This window comes from Micropterus salmoides, unplaced genomic scaffold, assembly GCF_014851395.1.
Source record: "Micropterus salmoides isolate LMB-PRFRI ecotype aquatic unplaced genomic scaffold, ASM1485139v1 Ms_hic_scaffold_23, whole genome shotgun sequence".
In the NCBI taxonomy this organism is placed as follows: Eukaryota; Metazoa; Chordata; class Actinopteri; order Centrarchiformes; family Centrarchidae; genus Micropterus; species Micropterus salmoides.
Window position 1 is genome coordinate 988311 of NW_024041484.1, and position 20682 is coordinate 1008992.

Sequence of the window (20682 nt, forward strand, 5' to 3'; positions counted from 1 at the left end):
TTAAAGCAGGTATGATGTTTGATACTGGGACTGATGAGTGGCATATCACAAATTTTAGTTTGTTTTATGTTCATCCATAAGTGGTCCAGTGGGCTCTGATTGATCCATTTTGAGATATACTATATTACCAAACGTTTTAGGACACCCCTCAGAATAACTGAATTCAGGTGTTCCAATCACTTCCATCGCCACAGGTGTATAAAATCAAGCACCTAGGCTGCAGACTGCTTCTATAAACATTTGTGAAAGAGTGGGTTGCTCTCAGGAGCTCAGTGAATTCAAGCGTGGTACTGTGACAGGTTGCCACCTGTGCAGTCCATTTGTGAAATTTCCTCACTACTAAATTTTCCATGGTCAACTGTTAGTGGTATTATAACAGAGTGGAAGCAATTGGGAACCACACAAACTCAGCCACAAAATGGTAGGCCACATAAAATCACAGAGTGAGGTCAGCGCATGCTGAGGCGTACAGTGCGCAGAAGCCGCCAACTTTCTGCAGAGTCAATAGCTACAGACCTCCAAATGTCGTGTAGCCTTTGGATTAGCTCTAGAACAGTGCATAGAGAGCTTAACTGAATGGTTTCCATGGCTGACCAGCTGCGTCAGATGCAGTGGTGTAAAGCACGCCACCACTGGACACTAGAGCAGTGGAGATGTGTTCTCTGGAGTGACGAATCACGCTTCTCTGTCGCCAAAGGACAAATCTGGGTTTGGCGGTTGCCAGGAGAATGGTACTTGACTAACTGCATTGTGCCAAGTGTAAAGTTTGGTGGAGGGGGGATTATGGTGTGGGGTTGTTTTTCAGGGGTTGGGCTTGGCCCCTTAGTTCCAGTGAAAGAAAGGAACTTTAATGCTTCAGCATACCAAGACAATTTCATGCTGCCAACTTTGTGGAAACAGTTTGGTGATGGCCCCTTCCTGTTCCAACATGATATAGCACCAGTTCACAAAGCAAGGTCCATATGTCATGATTAGGCCTAGCCTCCTCTCACCTCCTAGTGTTTTCCCAGTTTTCCCTCCCCTGCTGTCTCTGTCAGTCTTGTTTGTCATGTCCTGTCTGTGTGTGTGTGGGCGTGTCCGGTCCTGGCTCTTTACCACCTGCAGCGTATCGCACCTAGTCTCACAGTGACACTGAGTGGTAAAACTGTTATCTACAACATAGACGTAATTTAACGGTGCACGTAACGAACAGTAAAGTATAACGGGCAGATGAAATTGTAACATTATAACTTATATACGCGTAGGAGCCATTATCCCCCTCATATTTCAAAATCTATGTTTTGAACTTACACATAGTTGGTACAACCCAGTGCTGACCTCAACCTGATAAAACACCCTTGGGATGAATTAGAGTGGAGACTGCAAGCCAGGCCTTCTACTCCAACTTCTGTGCATGACCTCACAAATGCGCTTCTAGAATAATGGTCAAAATTGCCTATGACCACACTCCTAAACCTTGTGGACAGCCTTCCCAGAAGAGTTGAAGCTGTAAAGTGTGGGCCAACTCCATATTAAACCCTTCAGATTAAAAATGGGATGTCATTACCCTTCATGTGCATGTAAAGGCAGGCGACCCAAAACCTTCCACAATATAGTGTAAATTGTAGTTCTGTTGGCCTGGAAGTAATGGGCAAAATTTGATAGTTCTTAACCACCACAATCTTTTCCTTTTTGTAGAGTTTTTAAACTGATTCGTGGGGGTTTATTTTCCAGAAGAACTGAGAGATGTTTGAGTCCACTGACATAAACCAGACAGCAGAGGGTTGGGTAACAGGTAATTGATTTTGGATAGGACCATCATTTTTATGGTGGCGACTCTTCCCATGAGTGATATGATAAGTATCTTAGAAACTTTTAAATCACTGGGACTGTCCTCTATTAAGAAAAAGTAGGCTATTGCCATACTTTAAACACTTTTATGATCTTAGTGCTACGTGAGTGCGGCCTATCAATAGCACTAGCCTGTACTGCAGTGACTGGAGTTACAGCTAATGCTAATTAGCAACAAGATGCCCCCCTTCTCCACGGACGACTTCCACAAACTTCTACAGAAAATTACAGTGCTGGAAACCAAGATCCACAGGTTAGAAGTGAATGTGGAAATGAATGGACTATGTGGGAATGACACTACTTTACCATGGACCCAAAACAGTGGACAAGAACCTGCTAACACACAGCTAATTAGCACCAAGAAGCAGGAGGCCTGTGTACTGAGTAATAAATCTGAAAGTTGTAGTCCTCCCTGGAACTCTCTTGGTGCAAAGCCTAAAAGTAAATCATTTCCTTAGGAAATGAGAAGACAAGTAACAGGCAGAACCCAGCTCCCGGAGATTTGTGATGCGACTGGCTTGCCTGCATTATCATCCAGGCAGAGTGCCTCTTCAACCCCTGTTCTTAGTAGGACACAGCCATGGACAGCTTCAAAAGGGACAGTTAGCAACAAACCTCCCCAACAACCGAGTGTGCAACAGCAGAACAGATTTTCACCACTATTGCAGGACCCTGGATCTCCGTCTGATGACCTGGATAACATCCCATCCTCACACAGAAGGGTAAGGACTGAGAGTAAATCAGAAAGTAAAAGTCTGCAGGGAAAGCTAACGACTGGGCCTCAAACTCTGACTGTGGGTGATTCTGCTCTAAACGATGTAAGAAGCATGTGCAGTAAGAACACCAAAATACTCTGTTTTCCTAAGAATACGGTGTCTGACTTGGCAGAAAGAATCCTGCATATCGTGGCTGAATATCCTATTCATTTCATGGACACAAGACCTACAGAAGACCACCTGATACCAGAAAAGTAGCTGGGCTACGATGTCCCAAAAAAGTTTCCAAGGAGACGTGTCAAGAGGTTAGCAGACACAGGAAAGTTAAAGCATGTTTAATTGCTACGCAAGGTAATGCTAACTCACATAAAGCCAACTGTCTTTTAAGTTTGTTCTCTCTGTATATTTATTGATTGATATATCAATAAATATTTTTACAAATGTCCTGTGCTACCAGTGATGAAAATCACTTCTAGCACAGGACATTTATAAAAATTGGAAGCAATGTATGCAATATGATTCTTTGAATTAGCACCAATACTGTTGCTCTATTAGTTTGGTGTTAACGTAGTTCTAAGTAGTCGAGGTATGTTTTATATTGTTTGCTAAACTGGTTGTGGGCTTATTTGGACTTGTGTTTGGTAGATGACAGCCGATGTGATTCAGAGGCTGACCAGACCGTTTCACAGTCAGTCACCTATGCATAAAGATGCTGACACTCAGTGGGAGGTTCAGGCACTGATGGATCACATATTAGGAGAAATGATGAAGGATGTATGCCACAGAGAAACACAATGTGGTGGAGAAGAAACCCTTGCACCATGTCATCCTGAAGAATGACACTAGCTGTATGTTGTACACAGGCCTTTCTCTCAGTGCCTTTTTTGATCATGTTAAATATCTGGAACAGTTCTATAAAGCAAACTTTAAGATGCACGTAATGGATCAAATATTGATGACAATGATGAAACTTAAGTTGAATCTACTCCAGGGTGATCTCGCAGAACGCTTTGCTGTGTCCCAGGGGTTAGTGAGCAGAATCCTCTCCTACTGGATAGACACAATGGAGGAGCACAAGAGAATCTACATTCCTTGGCTGCCACGGGAGACAATCCGGAGCACAATGCCTCAGTGCTTCAGGGAGAAGTTCCCCAACACCACCTGCATCATTGACTGCACTGAGACCACCCTGCAGAAACCACACAATCTTGACTCCAGAGGTGAGTCATACAGCCATTTTTATTCCAGCAATACTATATAGTATTTAGTTGCTATTGCCCCGCGTGGGCTTGTTATGTTCATTTCTCCTGCTTATGGAGGCAGGTGTAGTGACAAGTTCATCACTCAGGAGTCTGGCTTCCTGGAGTATCTTCGTCCCGGCGATGAAGTGATGGCAGACGGAGGCTTTACCATCAGAGATCTGCTGTTCAACCAGCGTTCACTCATAAAGGAGGGCAGTTGTCTGATGAGGATGTAACTGCCACAAGGAGGATTGCAAATGTGCGCATACATGTGGAAAGAGTAATCAGGAGGCTCAGAGTGTTCAAAATAATCTCCCAGACTGTACCCAACAACTTGGCACACAAAATGGACAAAATTCAAATTAAATTTTTCAATCTGTTTTAATTTTAATTGCTAATGTTATTTGTTGTATTTAGTCATATTTTGATTGAGTGGATGTGGTTCTAACCACATGTAAAGAACTTTTTTTAAAAAAGTGTATTTTATGTACATAAACTGGCAAGAAGATACATGTCATTTGTTTACATTGAATGTAATTACAGTTATTCACTTTTAAAATGGTAAAACATCACTAAATTTAAACATTTCACTTATGGCATTATTTGTATGCCATTTAATTTATTATACATATTAATTTCTAATTATAATTACTCTTAAAATAAATGGTAAAACATCACAAAATTTTTAAACATTTGACTCATGGCATTAATTTAAGCCATGGAAGTTATATATATATACACATTTATCACAATTACTATTAAAATGGTAAAACATCACCTTCACATGTAAAACTGAGCACTAGCTATAAAAAAAACACCAAGGAACTAGCCTAACAAATGGTCAGCGGAACAATTATTAACAGTTAGGTATCATCACACATCAACACAGACACAGGAAGGCTGGTGTCTGGCATGCCCATACAGCACGTTAAAGACTAGAACCTCAGCCTATTTACACATATGTACATATTGATGGCGCAGTGTGTGTAACGGCCCTCGGTGGGTTAAGCAAGATGCAGAGAGTCTCGACTGATGTCTTTACAGTTTCTTTATTTCTCTCTCCAAATGTCGTAGTGCATGGTGAAAACTATAAAAATATACAAAATATATAAGTACCTTTATACACATTACTTTGAAAGAATCTAAAATCAAACATACAAAAACGTAGACCTAATTAAATACATAAATTAAACTACCATTACTTTATACCAATAACCTTTAAAACACACAGTTGAATTATTACATCAAAGCTAATTATCCAACGAATGTTAAAATCAAGGGCAACTGGACTTGGTTGAAGATACTAGAAGACGTTTCGTCCCTCATCCAAAGGACTTCTTCAGTTCTGACTGACTGGCAGGGAAACTCAGCTATTTAACCTCAGTGGGGTCTTTGGCCCGGGTCATCGATACCGCTGGTTCGTTAGTGTTCCTTGTTTCTGTGACGACAGTCTTTACAGTCGTTAAGACTACCTGTGGCCAAGACTGAACGACCATCGTTGGTATCTTCACCTGAGGCCAATAGGTTAGTACAGTTTCCTGTGATGAAAGGACAGCATTGTAAGTGGGGGATAAGTGGTGGCGTAGACCCCTGTAGATGGCTTCCTTGACACCTCTTTCAAACAGGGGAGGGGGTCTACACCACCACTTATCCCCCACTTACAATGCTGTCCTTTCATCACTTCCCAGGAAACTCAACAAACGTAACCTACAATCCCTGGCAGCAGGAGTTTAAAAATGAGAAGGACTTGAGTTTAGGTAGAACTTGTGAACAATACTCCAAATCAAATGGCACATCAGTGACAACTTTCTCAGATGGAGCCCAGACAAGCAGCTTGCATCTCTCTAGTCTTGTACAAAACATACCTGTAAATGTAAATGCTCCGGTTTTGTATAGCGCCTTTATAGTCTTTAACCACTCAAAGCGCTTTAACACTACATCTGCATTCACCAGTCATACACATTCATACACTGAGCCTAAGTGCTCAAACGGAAACTAACATTCACAAACTAACAATGTCATTCATACACTGGCGGAATAGCCGCCAGGGGCAATTCGGGGTTCAGTATCTTGCCCAAGGACACTTTGACACGCAACCAGGGGGAGCCAGGGATTGAACCACCAACCTTCCGTTTAACGGCCAACCCGCACTCCTGAGCCACATCTCCTGAGCCACAGCCGCCCAGAACAGGACATTTAATCTCCAGTAGTTCTGTGGAGTTAACCATGCCATCTGGGCTTGCAGAAAGCCATGGTTCAGTGACACTAACTACAGTGCCTCTCTTCTCAACTATAAACCCACAGCTCTCCATCCATGCATAGGCCGCCACCTCATTCTCTTGGCCGTACTTGGTTGCAGTGTTCCCATGGAACCTACGAAACAGGTGCTCTCTAAGAAAATTATCTGGCTTAGTAGATGCACGCACAGGGACCTTTTTTGCAGAGCTAGCAGTTACTCTTAATTTACGTGCATCAAACCACAAGTGGGAGGCACTCTGCATTTTAGTGAACTCCACCAAACTGGCACATTTATCCCCATCTAATTTAATGTACATATCATAAAATGACATGCATTTCTGGCACTGTATGTCAGTGCCATGCATTGTGCAAATGCATTTGTGCAGAAGGCTGCCAACTGGAACATTGGCAATTTTTAAGCTCATCTTCAGTGCTTTGTTTGAGCTGTAGGCAGGGGTTAGCAGTAGAGATGGAGAGATGGGCAGGGTGTTCTCAGAGAGAGCAGAACTTTCTTTGTGGTGCTTGAAACATATATCGTTCAACCTTTTGGGGACTAAATTGCGTGTCCCTGAGTTCCAGTGGCGCTGGACAATCCAGTCAGACCTTTGGACACAGCAAAATGCACCTTTAACAAATTGTAACAGTTACATATTTTTAATGTATTACAGTCCTTGGTTTCACAATACTTATATAGAAAATATGGACAGTTTATAGTGACAACAATAAACTGTTCATTTTTTTCAACTTACCTTGATGATGTACTTACCAAAATTGCCATTTGAGATTAGAGTGGTATGAATTAAATTGGTATACTTACCTACACAGAAAGGAAGTGGTTTTCACCAAAATGTGGTGTGCTGACAGAATATTACCTTTACCCAAACTTGAATGACCTTACCTTTACCCAAGCAACATCAATGAACAAGAGATTAGACTTTTACTTATCTGGAAAAGGTGCACAATCTGTTGATTAAAAAATAAAAATGTTAGTCATATACTAAATTTTATTTCACAAATGCCTTAAAAGCCAATGTTTTCATCAGCTCTTTAACACTGATACCCAAACAGTACAAATGAAATTACAGCTTCAATGTAAATCTAACTTAAATTTTAATGTGACAAACTTGTATCAAGAGCTCTGTGACTATATATCAGATTGGTACAATGTGTCAAACTTCAAGCCTAAACATTATGAGGTAGGCAACAATTTAGTTAATGTTTTGATATCCAATTGTAACGTTAGTTCAATCCCAAACATTTAGCTCTGCTATCTATGTAAGATAAACTGACTAGGACTCTAATCACAACGAGGCAACAGCTAAAATGCACTGAACAGACAATTCATTAGCCTACCTTCCATAAGATCGTCGCTGCGTGACTGCAGGACTTCCCCTGACCCGCGACACAGGAATACCCGGCCGTCCCAATAGTGCCGGTTGATGTAGTCAGGATCCATGCAGAGTGAATGTCAGACTTGCTTTGGCGTGGTTGTACATCAGTCTTCAACAATACCAGGTCATCGATGTTGTTATTGATTAAAACCGTGCCACCTTTTCCACTGTGGAGGTACAAACGCCTCTGTACTTTTGTAATTGCGCATTGTAGACCCATCCGCACCAAGTGACAACACGAAATAGTTAAAAATGTCGTCGTACGTTATATGAGGCCACTTCCTCATATCACTCCTAAGAAAGAGCAATCTGGACAGGTCACTAATGAGCAATTATATGCCCATATCAAATCTCCCATTTTAAGTAAAATTATTGAAAAAGCTGTTTTTCAACAGCTTTTCTTGGCACTAAATAACTGTTTTGATGTCTTCCAATCAGGATTTCGACCACACCACAGCACTGAGACGGCTCTTGTTAAGGTCTTCAATGACATCCATTTAAACACCGACAGAAGCAGAATTTCAGTCTTGGTATTATTGGATCTCAGTGCTGCATTCGGCACGGTTGACCACAACATATTACTAGACAGACTTGAAAACTGGTTGGGACTTTCTGGCACAGTACTAAACTGGTTTGAATCCTACCTAAAGTACAAGGACTACTTTGTGTCTTTAAGGAATTACACATCTGAGCTAACAAAAATTATGTGGAGTTCCCCAAGGCTCCATTCTGGGGCCTATTTTGTTTAACATTTACATGCTTCCACTGGCTCAGATTATGAAAAACAACAAAATATGTTACCATAATTATGCAGATGATACACAGATTTACATAATGATATCTCCAGGGGACTATGATCCCATAGAAGCGCTGAGTAACTGTATTGAACACGTCAACGGTTGGATGTGCCAGAATTTTCTTCAATTAAACAAAGATAAAAACTGAAGTTATTGTTTTTTGAGCCAGGGAGGAACGACTGAAAGTCAGAGATTAGCTTCAGTGTGTAATGTTAAGAACCACAAACCAAGCCAGAAATCTTGGTGTAGTCATGGACTCAGACCTGAATTTAAGCAGCCACATTAAGACAATTACAAAGTCAGCCTACTATCACCTGAAGAATATATCAAAGATTAAAGGACTCGACTACTGTAACAGTGTCCTTACAGGGCTCCCTAAGAAATCCATCAGACAGCTGAAGCTGATTCAGAACGCTGCTGCTCGAGTCCACACTAAGACCAAAAAGTGGATCACATCACTCCAGTTCTGAGGTCTTTACATTGGCTTCCTGTCTGTCAATAATTGATTTCAAAATCCTGCTAGTTTATAAAGCACTAAATGGTCCATCCATCCATCCATCGTCAACCGCTTATCCTGCGTACAGGGTCGCGGGGGGCTGGAGCCAAATCCCAGCTGACATCGGCCGAAAGGCGGGGTACACCCTGGACAGGTTGCCAATCCATCGCAGAGCAGCACTAAATGGTTTAGGGCCAAAATACATTTCTGATTTTCTGCTTTGTTATAACCCAACTAGACCTCTCAGGTCACCTGGGACAGGTCTGCTTTCTGTCCCTAGAGTCAAAATGCTCCGTATATCTGGAACAAACTCCCAGATAACTGCAGGTTTGCTGAAACTGTCAGTTATTTTAAATTGAGACTGAAGACTTTTCTTTTTACCACTGCCTTTAATTAAATCAAATTTAATAAAGCCGTAGATTGGTAACTTTCACTGCACTGTAACGTCCTGTTTTCTTTTTCTTTGTTTTTAGATTTTCAGTGAACACTATTTACAAGGTGAGAAATGAGTAGGTAATTGAGTGAAAAGATAAAGAGGGTAAAATTGAACAGAGTGAAGGAAGTGGTCTTTAATCTCGCACCTGAGTGATTTGCAGGACCCTCTGTCCAACAGTAAACGCGCAAGTGGGTCCAGAGTATAACTGGATCTAAGTGGCCTGCGGACAGACATGTCCTGGTTTCTTTGTAGTGTCCGAGGGTTTTTTGAGGTTTCCAGTTGATAAGTTGGGTTTGCAACGCGTAGCCTCAAACATAACCAAACTCAGCGGACCCAAATATTGCTATGGACCCGAGTACAGACTAGCTAGAGAGAGTAGATACTTTTCTGTTTATTCTCTTTTCAAAGACAAAAAATAATTGTAACTCAATTATTTGCTCAACCCCTCAGCCTGTGTTTATTTTCTATTTCACCCTTTTCAAAATTATATTTTAATGTGTTTCTTTTTCAATTTCCCTGTGTTGCTTTTATGTTTGATGTAAAGCACTTGGAAAAACAAAAGCTGATGTCCATATCCTTGGAATATGGAAATCAGCTTTTGTTTTCCTTATTTAAATGGGGGTGATCCAGCTATTCTAAATAACTACAGGCCAAAATTCTTCAAGCTCTTGGGAGTGATCTACTTAAGTTTTTATACTTCAATGCTTTTTATCAACATATCAGTCAGGCTTTACAAAAGTACACAGTACCATCACAGCAGCTGCAATGAAGTCGATAAATTACATTTTGGTTGCATTTGACAACAGCAACATCCAAAGCTTTCGACACTGTTGATCATGATGTTTTAAAACTTAGACTTCCTATCTCAGGACTACCTTAGCAATCTGTCTCTAGAAGCAGGTGCCATATAGCATACAAAACCGTAGCAAAATATAGCTGGGGTCAAGAAATGTAACCACCATGCTCTGAACACACCTATAATAAACACTAGCAAAAAGTAACATTTGCATTTTGGAACATAAAACAGCAACTTAACAAACCACTCGGTCCAGCACTGCGTGATGTGAAATGCGGGCTGTCACTACTATTCAAACCGTCACTATTACACACCGGAGCAAAGAGCAGCACACTCTGCTCCACCTAGGTTACAAAATGTAGATTCATATATATTCAATGCCTTATTGGTAATCAACCCCACATTTATGTACTTTATCACATTAATGCAAAAATCATATAAAAATCCAATATAGCAATAAAACAGTCCTACACAATCACTTACAAAATTGCCTATAATGGTCTTATACAAAACGGTGATATTAAGGGGATTGATACCATGGTATAGAAAAATCTGAATGTTGACAAATTTTTAATGCCCAATCCGACTATAATCACATACAAATTCTGTCTACAGACAGAATGTCCAGAAATTGGTAAGGAAAGTGCTGAGACACAGTTGGTTGTTATTATCTTTCAAACCAATAAAATAGTGCTTGTATGACTGACACAATTTCTCAGTACCGTTTTTGCTAATTCTTCTTCTCTTTCCCTCCATCCATTGACCTCTTTCTTACTCTACAATAATGCATTTCATTGCCATTCTTCCCCTCACGCTTTGCTCTCTTCAGTCCGCATTCTGCTACTCCTATTTCGCCATCATCACCTTATTTCCCTGACTTCAGCAACTCCGCCCATCTACCCACCCTGCACCTCATTTCCTCATCAGCCACTCATAAGTCCCTTTTCCACAGGATGGTACCAGCTCAACTTGCCTCGACTCTACTCGCAGTTTGCCTCTTTGTAGGGTTTTAGGTATCGCCTCTGTTGAGGGTCAAAGTGAGCTATTGTGCACCAATCAATATTGTGTGCGCCAGACAGGGTGTCCTGAACAAACTAACCATTTTAAAATATTTTAGCCAGAGACTGAGAGATAGTAACTATAACAATACTCACTGTACTTTATAACTTTATTATTGTTAAATTTTGTAGTACATGTCGTGTGTGGGTCGTGTGTGTGTGTGTGGGGAGTACAATCACGATGCCAGCTCAATATTGTGATGTCCCAACCCTAACTTGGTTGTAGTGGTAGAGCGGGTTTACCACTTATTGGACGATCCGGAGTATTGGACGCGGCTCCTCCTGTCTGTATGTTGAAGTGTTGTTCCAGATGACTGTGCTATCGGTGTATGAATTCTGTTTCTGCTGAGCAGTTGCCACCTTAGCCTCTGCCACCAGTGTATTAATGTTTGTGGATAGCTAAATGTGACATGTAGCGCAAAGCCGCTTTGAGTGGTTGGAAGACTAGAAAGGCTATACAAGTATAGACCATTTACCATCTGCCTGCTTCTGTCCTTATTTGGGTCCGGGATGTGACAATGACATCTGAGAGTGGACCCAGCTGCACCATCCAGGAAAAGAATAACAGCTGAATGAAGACCTACTGCCCACACTGGAGAGGCTAGGCTGAACCACAGATGGCCTTGCAACTCACACACATTTATAAACAAACATGCAGAAACTGACCACTGGCTCTTAACACCCACATACAGGCCCAAACACACTGACAATAGCTCCAAAGACATAAACAGGCACAGATAAGATGGACACACACACAAAACTAGAGCATGCTGTAGCCATACAATCCTTGACCACTGTGCTGAAGTTGCTGCCAAATTCTTCCAGTGCACTTCTATGTTGCCAGTTTCCAAACATAATTCTGTGTGTGCATGTGGGATCCAGCAGGTCAGTGACTTCCTTTCTGCAGAGCACATGGAAAACAGAATGGAGCTTGATTTTTAAAGTGCAACCTTACCACTCCTTCAACACAGGAAGGAAGTCAAAATAGAATCCACTGAGGCTCAGGACTTGCCTGAGGTCGTTAACATCCTGCCAGTCACATCACAGGGTCGAGGGAGAGGGCAGAAAGGTGCACGCTGGAGCACAAATTACTTCCTGAGGTTGCAGTGGGGTCAGAAGTGTGTGTTTTATAGAGCTGGACTGCAGCTGCAGACTGCAGTGAGAAAAGGCTGCAAAGGTCAAGAAAAAATATTCAAACTCACAGCTGCATGCAATTTGGGAGAGATGGAGTGTGTGTGTGAGAAACTGACTTTTAATTAATGAAACATATGGCCAAAGTGTGGCGACCTAAAAAATCTCTTCTCCCTCCTTCTCTGTCATACACACATGCAACAAAAACAATATTGGCAGTGCTGACAGCCCTCACAGCTACAATTAACATTCAAATACAACCCATCACACGCTCCTTTCCCATCCTGCAACTTTCCTTCTTAGAATATCTTTAAAATACAGAATATCTTTCCAGATAGACTATGTTGGTGGCTCTGCATGATTCAAAACACCTCACCTGAGATGCTTTATAAGAAGCACACAGAGTTCTAAGACCAGCCTGTCACACTAAATGAAATTATTGTTGGAGCGTAGAGAAACTGAATGAACAGTGATGGAAAAATGTATCTCTTTCGTCTGGTTTTATTCAAATCTGAACAGCCTGCTTTGACACTAATGGACCAAACGTAGGTGCTAAGTTAACAATAAAATCTGATTCAAACTTCAAAATATTACATCTGATACACTTGAAACTGCACTCTCTTACAAATGAGACTGACTGGCCTAAACTGGCCACTATAATTAAAGAGGTGGTATTATGCTTTTTGGCTTTTCCCCTCTCCTTTATTGAGTTATAAACCTGTTGTGCATGTAACAGGTTTGCAAAGTGAAAAAGCCCAAAGGGAGTTCCCATCTCCCACAGAAAACTCTGCTCTGAACTGCCTGAAAACAGCTCGTTTGTAGTCCAGCCTTTACTTCCCTTTCATCCCTGTAACATCAGAGGGATGAAAGCTAAATGCGCCTCATAAAACGCTCGCCAAGCGGCTAGTCCGACATGCCCTCAAAAACACCAGTGGAAAAATTGTGAGCTGCAGCACACCTCTCCTCTCCCTTCCAAACACTAGCTACCCTCCAGTGGACATAAAGTTGTTACTGTGATGTAGAGACAGAGCTCAGTTAAACTTTATGGATGAAAGATCCTTTCGTTACAGATTAATAACTCACCACTCATTTAGAGACAAGATGTATCACTCCATAGCTAAAACGAAGCCTTCAACACAGGGTGAAAAGAGGAGCTGCAGCAATGTGCAGTATGACAAAAAATGAAAATTAAACCATGTAAACCTGTTCTGGTACAACCCCTAAATAGGATTTTGAACCTGAAAATGTGCACAATACCTCCTCTTTAAAGGTCACACCTACACCTACACTGCAAGTCTGTTTGACATGAAACTTGCTTCACAATTCCAGCTGTCCTTACTTGCCTGAACTGATATAGTGTTGCACAGCTTACTTGTATCAGAGACAATTTAGAGGAGACATGCCATTCAATCACATCCTCAATACAACTCTATGGGGAAAGCCCATAACGGCAAAGATGGCGGTTATCCTGCCCCTCTCTCTAGAAAGACAATCGTCTGCTTTTAACAGCCAAAGCGGGAATCATATTTCAGCCAATCGTGTGGTTCCACTGACGTAAGGGTCCGTATTACTTGTACTGCATTATCAGATTTTAATGCTGATTCTATTCATTCAGGACTATTTTATGTCCTGGTGACCTGCATAAGTGCAGTTCTGGCTCTCTCCCCATTCATTTAGATAGGAGCCTGGTCTTGTTAGTCCGAAATAGCTGCCCAGAGGCATTGCCAAGATGGCTGCCGAGTGGCAAGACTTGCCTAAAAGGACTTTTTTTTCTCCATGTATGTTCCAATTTTAGCTGTTGAAGAAGACTGGAAACAGTCCCTGGTGACTGAGTGGCTGAATCCAGGTCGCCAGTCCATCGCAGGGCCACACATAGACAGACAACCACTCACAATCACATCCATACCTAATTAACCTAGTCTGCATGTCTTTGGATGGTGGGATAAAACCCACATGGACACAGGGAGAACATGCAAACTCCACACAGAAAGGCCGGGGCAACATAGGTTTGAACTCATGACCTTCTTGGTGTGAGGCGATAGTGCCAACCACTGCACCACCGCGCTGCCCCAGTAGCATTGCCATACTACTGAATAAAACTACTCCAATACAATGAAATATCCTGCATAGTAAAAGTACAGAAGTATCAGCAACAATATCAGTATCGAAAGTAAAAGTAGTCATGATGCACAATGTTCACCGTCAGTGTTATATTATTGGATCATCAGTTTTGATGTATTGATATGTAAGCAGTACTTTGTGGTTGGTCAAGGTGAAACTAATTTGAACTATCCCATACTTCATTTATGTTGCAATTTGTAGTTATTGCTTGTTTGTGTAGTAGTTTTTAAACAGATCACATTTTGTATGTAAACTCTTAATCTAAAGTATCTAGTAACCACAGCTGTTAAATAAATAAGAGAATATAGTTGAGTAAAAAGTACAATACTTCCCTCTGAAATGTAATGGAGTAAAAGTTTAAAATGAAAATACTCAAGATGTGGAATGGAATGATCTGGGATCCAACCTGAGGAATGGGCACATAGGCATAATGGGTCATATCGAGCACTATGTAACATAGCTAAAATTAGGTATTTTCTGTCTTTGGCTGATGTAGAGATCCTAATTCACACTTGTTTCATCAAGACTTCATTATTTCAATGCTATCATTTAAAATCATTCTGCTCACCTACAAAGCTCTTAATGGTCAGGCACCATCTTATCTTAAAGAGCTCATAGTACCTTACTACCCCACCAGAGCACTGCGCTCCCAGAATGCAGGGTTACTTGTGGTTCCTAGAGTCTCCAAAAGTAGACTAGGAGCCAGAGCGTTCAGCTATCAAGCTCCTCTTCTAAAATGTAAATGCTCCGTATTTGTATAGCGCCTTTCTAGTCTTCTGAGCCACAGCCGCCCTGTGGAACCAGGTTCCAGTTTGGGTTCAGAAGACAGACACTATCTCCACATTTAAGAGCATGCTTTAGACATTCCTTTTTGATAAAGCTTATAGTTAGGGCTGGCTCAGGTGAATCCTGAACGATCCTTCTGATATGCTGCTAAAGGCCTAGACTACCAGGAAAACCCCATGATGCACTGAGCTCCTACTGTAATTTTACTTGTTGGTCAATTCTGTACACAACATCTATTTCTTTATTTAACGGGTGGTGATGGTGCAGTGGATAAGACACATACCTACGGTGTGACAGACCCGGGTTGAAATCCACTGTGACACACCAATGAGCAAGACACTTAATTATGAATGAATGAATGTGACTCTCTGTTCATCCTGGGAGCGGGATCCCTCCTCTGCTCTTCCTGAGGCTTCCTCCATTTTTCCTGTTAAATGAGTTTGTTGGGGGGGGGTTCCCTTATCCAAAACAAGGCCCTAAGGACAGAAGGGGTGGTGTAAAGCTCCTTTAGATGAATGTGTGATACTGGGCTGACTAAATAAAATTGACAGCAACGACGAATGAAGAAAGTGCTGGCATGCTCCCAGCTGGATAGCATGTTAGCAGTTAGACTGGTAGCTACCGTACTCCACCAACTAGCCCTGCGATGGTCCCTACATCACCATGTGAACAGCAGCTGAGGCAGACTTTCTGGAGAATCACAAAAATTTCAGAGAAAATGTGCATGCAATCTTTTGCTGATTTGCATCTGCACTTTGGACTTTATGAGTATGTGTCCATACAATCCACGTCTGCAAGTGCTGGGAAGTCTGGAAATTTAGACATACAGTAAATATGAAGATCAATACCAATTTCACTTCTGTGTAGTAAGTACAAAGCTAGAGCCAAAACCAGGCTGGCTTTGTCCAAATGCATATTTGGAATATATTACATGGATCCTATGCGATTCTGCAGAGAGTTTGTTGATATTTGAGTCCAACTGCCAAACAAACATTCCCCTCCCTTCACTGCTCTTTCAGAAGCTCCTCCCCCCAAACACGCATTGCCATGGTAACCAGTCCTACTCTGCTGAAATATAGCAGAATCCACAGCCTCAATAAGAGGGCATGTTTTAGCAGCACTGTAGAAGGTGTGACAACAAGCCTGTCAATATTTAAAAATGTACTGAAGTAAATTACTTTTCTAAGCCTAAATCTAAGACACGGAGTCTAGTTTATTTATCGATAGGATTATCAAGATTAACTTAAATAGTAAAAAACTAGAGAGTTATTTGAAGTAGTTTTTTTTTTTTAAATACAGTGACTGATAAGAGCACAGGAGCGACTGTTTTTCTCCAGGTCCAAGTCAAAGCTAACTTTGGGGCTAACCTCCTTCACTTTATTCAACAGTTGACAGCAACACACAGGAGCTCCTCTTTAGTCCTGAGAAGCTGCAGTCTTTATTCACCAGCCACTGTAACTTCTACTGTACATTTACTGCTGAACAAGGTGCTGACCCGTTTCTCTCTATTCACCTGGGTTCTGTTCAGACATGCGCTCCGTCTATTTCTCCCCTACTGCCACCTGCTGCTCACTCCGAGCAGCTTTGTTTGTGCTCAATGTACAGACCCAGGGCAGTGAAGGAAAACAAGGTTTTGTTTCTGAGCACACGAAAAACACAGAGCTAGCGACCCATGAGGAAATATTTGCTTAATTGAACAAAAAACGTATTTGATTAGAATCGCAAAGCATCCCTTTAAAGGAGCCTGTTCAAGCAGAAGTGGTTTATAAAGTTGCTCTTTATAGTCTATGATCATATTAGGGTTACATTCAGGCTATAAATTATGTTGTGACTCAGAGCTGCCTACTTATCTTAAGATTCAAGGAACAATATTCCAGTACAAAATGTTCTGGGAAAATACAGTGATACTGTTTGTACATTCAGAAGCACAGAGCTCTCTCTCCTAATCCACTGAAGCTCAGAAATGATTTTGAATATTTTTACATCTCAGACTGCAAGGTCCACAAGCATGACAGAAACGTGTTTTTTTCATTATGGAAAAAAGTTACTAAATATGAACAGAGATCTCCAGAAAAAAACAGCCTGCAAGAGAGTAGCAGCAACAAATGGCAACATTTAGTTTGACAAAATGATATTTTCTGCCAAGAAACATTCTGTTTGAGGAATGTTTTCTCCCCATAAACTGCAGTGCAATTTGTTGTAGCCAATTTTGATGTGTGCTATATGTTGTGTTTGTGGTAAGTTGTATAATGGTGACCTCCACCTACACACCAGGGGGGGCATACGCAGGGAATCACAGTGGTTATATGGGCTATATGAGGGAGTCACAGGTGAACAGCTTGGGGGAATTAGGATCTGTGGAAGCAACACAGTTTTTCAATCTTACATGCGTACATGTCTGTTTTTATTACTGATTTTGTCAAATCCTACCATGTTTGTAGTTATTGCATACGTACGAGGTCATTTTACATCAGTCATGCAAGCAACAATGTTTTATAGGTCATTTTTATCTGCTTAAAATAAATTGTTAAACGCCTGCCATGGCAGACCTGATTTTTGGAGAAGACTTCAAATTCCCTATAGTACGATCGCCACTACACAATTCAATATAGACTCAGTGAACCAAATATCATCAGAAATGTACGCTGAGAGGCATTGTGGGAAAAAGAAATTAGAATGTAAAATGCTCTAAAGGAAGGACAAGAGATATTACAGAAAGGTGGTGCTGATGAGAGAGTAGAAACCTCTTCCCCACAGACAACACAACACTGGAAAAAAACCTTTATACACAAACACACACTTTTGTTTTTCAGCAACCAGTTGTATGTTTGTCTACTTGATGCTATTGTATTTCTATGCATTTTAAACATAGAGTGGGTTGACTGTGCTGACGTGTTCAGCACACTTGCCTTTAACAAAGCACTAATAAAGAGTCTCAATGGGATGTGAAAGCTCACTGATTAACAGCTCCTTATATACACATTGTGCTCTTTAGTGGAACACTTGAAAAAAAAAGTCATGTCAACAGAGCAATGACGAGCTGTTTTCACTTCAATCAATCATTCATCAATTCAAAAACTGTCTGTGATAAACTGTCACACAATGTCACTGAGCACTGTAGCTTACACTATCAAAAGGCTTTTGAAGTGAGAAGACTACTGAGTGAAAAGGTTTGTTAACATGACTATGCTAGATGTGTTTCAGTCACATGTTTCAATCAATCCATGTCATGCACCTTTAAAAAACTCCAAGGGATTCTTTGCCCCAGGTACCACTGAGATGATAAAATAAGATCCAGCAAGACCAGGTTCAGTATAGACTCCGGTAGACACCAGCATTTAATGGCACAACACTGTTTTCATTAAAATAACATTTTTTTTTTTATGTATCTGCCAATTTGCAAAAATAGTGTCAAATTTTCACTGAAAAATGATTTGTTATATTTATAACAATAACTTTAATAAAACAGAACAACGGGAACATGTTGCTCTCAGGAGGAGGTGCCTAGAAGCAGCACATATACTCAGGCTAAATCTAAATCTGTCCACTGCACATGCACTATCCACAAGCTGGAGGAGTAACTAGTATAAATATAAATTAGTGTGTATATATATATATATATAAGTATAATGTTAATATAATAGTATGCTTTTAGTATAATATTAACATATACATTTTATTACTGTATTACAATATTCATTAAAATTTCATATAATAGTCTAGTATATAGCGTACCACTAGTATAATTAATTCAATTACAGCAGTTTAATTTGTGTTGATTGTTCTCATTCATTAAATCCTTGTGCAGAAAAATGGTCTTTTTTGTTTTGAGTCTCTAAGGCTACGTTCAGACTGCAGGCCTTAATGCTCAATTCTGATTAGTTTCCCAAATCCTATTTTTTTGTTTGTTCACATTATTGCTCAAAGGTGGCCCATATCAGAATCCAGTGTAAATTGTCAGCGGCCTGAAAGTGACCCGCATGCGCAAAAGAATAACACGACGTCACACGCGGCACGCTGTTGTACAGAAGTAAACAAGGAGCCACAGAGGTTAGCTCATACTAGCTAACCCTCCCAATTTTCACCGGAGACTCAAGTTTTTCATTGTCCTCTCCTGGGTCACATTTCTTGCGAATAATGACAAGTGTTCACAACTATGTGTCCTTACGGTTTCTGGCGCTGTAGCTACAACGCAACTTCCCAACTCACGGACATGTAACATGCACATAACTCAGAAGAGAGCTCCCGGTCCGGTGGATTTCAGGTGGAAGAAAGGGAATTTGTGAGCAGATGATAGCGAGGTAAAGAAGAAAGAGAGCCACATGTTTAATTATGGCACTTGTGGAGCTTTTTCATTCACCACGGCTCCATCTACAGCAGAACTGTGACAACAGCTGCTCTAGAGTGACGTCAAAGTCGCATAAATTCTGACCTGAGTCTGGACACTCAGGTCGGAATTTAAAAAGATCTGATCTGAATCGGATGTGGACCACATACAGAAGTGGCCCAATTCCGAACTGGAAAAGATCAGATTCCGTATGACTTGGCCTCCTCACACAGTTATGAAAAGATCAGATCTGAGTCACATATGAACAAAAAAATCTGATTTGGGTTACATTGGCCTGCAGTCCGAACATAGCCTAATTAATGCTAAATACTATGCAGAACAATGACTTCAACATTTTGAAAGTTTGCTCTAGCACATCAAACATTTTTTAATGTCCCGCCCCATCCAGGGCATGATTGGTCAATTCACAAAAAGTGAAAAATTGAAGATGTTTCAACAAAAGGCACCAGATATAGGTAAATGCCAGCCAAGTCCAAACCTGGCTTAGCATATCCATGTTGTTTTCTGTCTTACCGCTTCAGCTAATGTTAGGTCTTCACTCGCACACTGTGCTCATAAACCATTTTTCCGTTTCGCACATATTTTTAGGGGTATATGCGAGTGAAATAGATTTGTAGAGTCATGATTTGCAATTAAAGAACAATATTCACTGCTTTATATTTATTGCTAATTGCTACATTTCAGAAACCTTTAACTGTCACTATAACTTTCTTGATATAACCATTGGGCTTTGTTTGAACCTTGTTGCTGAACCTTATCTAGAATGTTACCAGCCCTTACACATCTTAACTTCTCTTCAAATGATGCAGATATATGATGTAATAAGGAAAGACAAGCATCAGGTTAACAGACTTCATGGGAAATGTCTTAGGCGCTTTGCAGCTACTTTATTGATTTTACCTGCAGTGAGAAGATGCAGCGCAGGCAGAGAGCGACCATCACCACAGCCAGCAGCACGGTGGCCACGTTGCGCACGTCGCCCAGCGATTCCACCAAGGGTATGCTTCCCACCTGCCAGTCGTAACACAGCATGATGGGGGCCAGCAGCAGCCAGGCATTGAAGGACAGCAGGTAACAATAGGTCAGAATCCTGGGGAGAGAGGGGAGAGAAATATGGATGATGTGGAGAAAGGGAGAAGATGGATGTAAGGCAGATACAGATGGAACCGAGGATGGAAGGAAGAAAAGAAAGAAAATCATTTGAATCACACAGCTACGCTATTTATTGTCACACCTAATCAGAATTTCAATCAATCATGATAATCATCCCGTTTATCTCAATGCTAAAGTATATGGC

General features: G+C 41.0%; 1 protein-coding gene across 1 annotated transcript in view; it reads right to left on the minus strand.

Annotated features, from left to right (window-relative positions):
• The window catches only part of tmtc1 (transmembrane O-mannosyltransferase targeting cadherins 1), a 206268-nt gene that overhangs the window by 85961 nt on the left and 99625 nt on the right, over window positions 1-20682 (minus strand). The window contains exon 7 of the mRNA XM_038738692.1: window positions 20286-20475. Within this exon, the coding sequence (XP_038594620.1) occupies window positions 20286-20475 (190 nt within the window). The remainder of the gene's footprint in view (window positions 1-20285; window positions 20476-20682) is intronic.